The sequence below is a fragment of the Cyprinodon variegatus genome, unplaced genomic scaffold, assembly GCF_000732505.1.
Source record: "Cyprinodon variegatus isolate N-32 unplaced genomic scaffold, C_variegatus-1.0 Scaffold76, whole genome shotgun sequence".
Lineage (NCBI taxonomy): Eukaryota > Metazoa > Chordata > Actinopteri > Cyprinodontiformes > Cyprinodontidae > Cyprinodon > Cyprinodon variegatus.
This window is the reverse complement of record NW_015150529.1, coordinates 872,664-875,198: the sequence shown is the minus strand read 5'-3', so window position 1 is coordinate 875,198 and position 2,535 is coordinate 872,664. Positions and strand designations below refer to the sequence as shown.

The following is a 2,535-nucleotide window of genomic DNA, read 5'->3' as shown; positions in this document are numbered from 1 at the left end:
TGTTTCCCCAAAAATTCGCAGACCTTTTTTTTTCAGTTAAAAAGTTGCTTTTTGCATCCTCTAACCAGCACCAATAAAGATGGATATTCTGCTGGCAGTCTTTATTCATACAGTAGATTCATACTAAATATAAAGTTAGGAGGATATTTTCAAATATCAACTTTAAACATTTTAATGAACGATAACCTCCAGCCCTCCATTATCTTGGTGGTTTTTTTAAAAAAATGCATTTTATTAAGATATCAATTTTTGCTTTGATATTTAAAAAAAGAAATGCTCAAGGCAAACTTGTTTTTTTTTTTTTTTTTTTTTTTTTTTTTTTTTTTTTTTTTAGATGAAAATTTATTAGAAAATGTCTAAAGAAAAAGTTAATAGAAAAATAAAAACCAAAAAAGTAACTATATGATATGAAACGGCCCTACGACTGGTTTCTTCTTCAGGTGGTTCTGCTCAACTGGTCCATCTGATTGAATTACTTCAGAGCTTCAGGCTGATTCTTCCAGCTGATGCAAAGTGAGTTTAGTGCTTCTGTTCTGTCTGTTTGCCTGCAGCTCCTCGGCCCGGGAATCCTGCCCCACCACTGCAACCTGATGCACAGCGAAGGCATGGTGACCGTGACGCCGCACGGCCCCGACGCCGACACCTTCGTGGACGGGCAGCGGGTCACAGAGACCACGGTCCTCCGCTCTGGATGCACCCTCCAGTTCGGCTCAGCGCACGTCTTTAAATTTGTCGATCCGATGTTCGACCAGGGAGGGAAGAGGGATCCAAACGCCGCCATGAGGACCCGACACAAATCTGGGTGAGGGAGGAGGAGAGCGGCTCCGTCTCCTGTCATCTTTACTCTTTCTCTTTTTCCCGCTTGCTCTTTTAAAATATATGATCAGAGTGTCGTAGATGGTGGGTGGAGAAAAGGAGGTTAGATGAAAAGCAAGGAGGCGGTGCTTGGTTAGGCTGGATGGAGGAAATGAGAGGAGAGGAAGAGCAAAGGTCTAGGGTTATGGCAACACGCTGCCCTCTAATCTGATCAGCATGGTGTTGGGTGGGGCCTCCCGCTCGCTGCACTTTCACTATAACACAGAGAGCACAGTAGATGAGAGGAGAAACGAGTGTGTGAGAAAGTTAAATATGAGGGCTGGCTTGGAAATATTTGTTTTATAGCTTTTAAAGGGCTTCAGCAGCAGGTAGCAGTTGGAGAAGAGCAGACGGAGCGTAAGTGACCTTCATTTCTCCGTAATTCTAGTTAAATCCAGGCTGGATTCCATAAAATGTAGTTCAGCTCTTGTCTTTTGGGGCTTCTAAGATGTTTAGCTTAAGATATAACTTTATGAATCCAGAATTGGCTCCATTCCTGGATAAAGATCAAAACTTTTCTCCTAATTAGAATGTTTTGTTTTAGTGTTTAGTTAAAGAGTGACTTTGCTCACTATATATTTAAAAGTGGGCAGAATTGAGTTCCTCCCAGCCTGAGTGTTGAGTTCATGTTTACACTCCAGCAAAAACCTCCCATCAGGTGATTTCCATCAGCCTTCACAGACAGGGAGGAAGAAGTAATCAGAATGTAAACTGAGCTGAAACTAGAACCCATTTCTTAGTTTTAGTAAAGAAAGAGGAAATTAAAACTGCTTTAAGTTTCCCCTGCATGTTTTTAAGGCTGCTATCAACTGCTTGTCTAATCACGTCCTGGAGTTCTAATCGCCACATGGAACACTGTTGACTGTGCTTTAGAAAACATCCTTTATCTCCATGTCTTTTATCTACATATTATGGCTGCATCATTTTGCAATAGGCAAATACACATTCCTGCAACATCCTTCCCTGTCGCTGCCTCGCCTTTCCACGTCACACATGATTAAATAAAATATGTGCTACAAAACAAAGACATGCTTAGCTGTACAGGTTTCCTCACCTGGTAGCTTCTGTTGTTTTTGGTTTAATGCTGAGGAAAAGCTTCTCTTTTTGCTTGTAGACTCTTTATGGCAAACCGTTTGATATTTAATTGCATTTATGGTGGAAAGATATCATTGGATGCTAATTCCCCACTTGCTTACATGGTTTTGTTTCTGATGATCTTTAGTTTAGATCACGGTTCAAAGTTTTCCAGGCCAAGGACCCCCAAACTGACGGCAGGATGGAGCGGGGACCCCCTAATGATATATATTATATTAAATTTTGTGTTATATCAAACTGGTCCTATAGTCACTCTATTACAGATGGAGTAATTTAATGAAAGTAATTTTGTCCTGGGATTATTAAAGTATTTCTGATTCTGATTCCTGGTTGATGGGACAGGTGTTGTGAATGAAACGGTGCCCAGCATGAAAGAGCTCCTGTGTGTCGCTGAATGTGTGCATTGATGACTGAAAGACATCTTCTGCCTCCATTTATCTGTTTACTGCAGTCTGTTGAATTCATTTTAATGTGTATTTAAAGACATTTCAATTAGTGGAAAAGATTGCAGGGGGGGAATAAAAAAAAAAGTAATAAACCAAAACTTTCACGACCCGCTATGCAGTACCTCTGTGGAGTCATGGA

General features: G+C 40.7%; 1 protein-coding gene across 1 annotated transcript in view; it reads left to right on the top strand.

Moving 5' to 3' along the window:
* Positions 1-2,535, top strand: part of LOC107083520 (afadin-like) — a 158,249-nt gene that overhangs the window by 69,809 nt on the left and 85,905 nt on the right. The window contains 1 exon segment of the mRNA XM_015372827.1: positions 552-802. Within this exon segment, the coding sequence (XP_015228313.1) occupies positions 552-802 (251 nt within the window).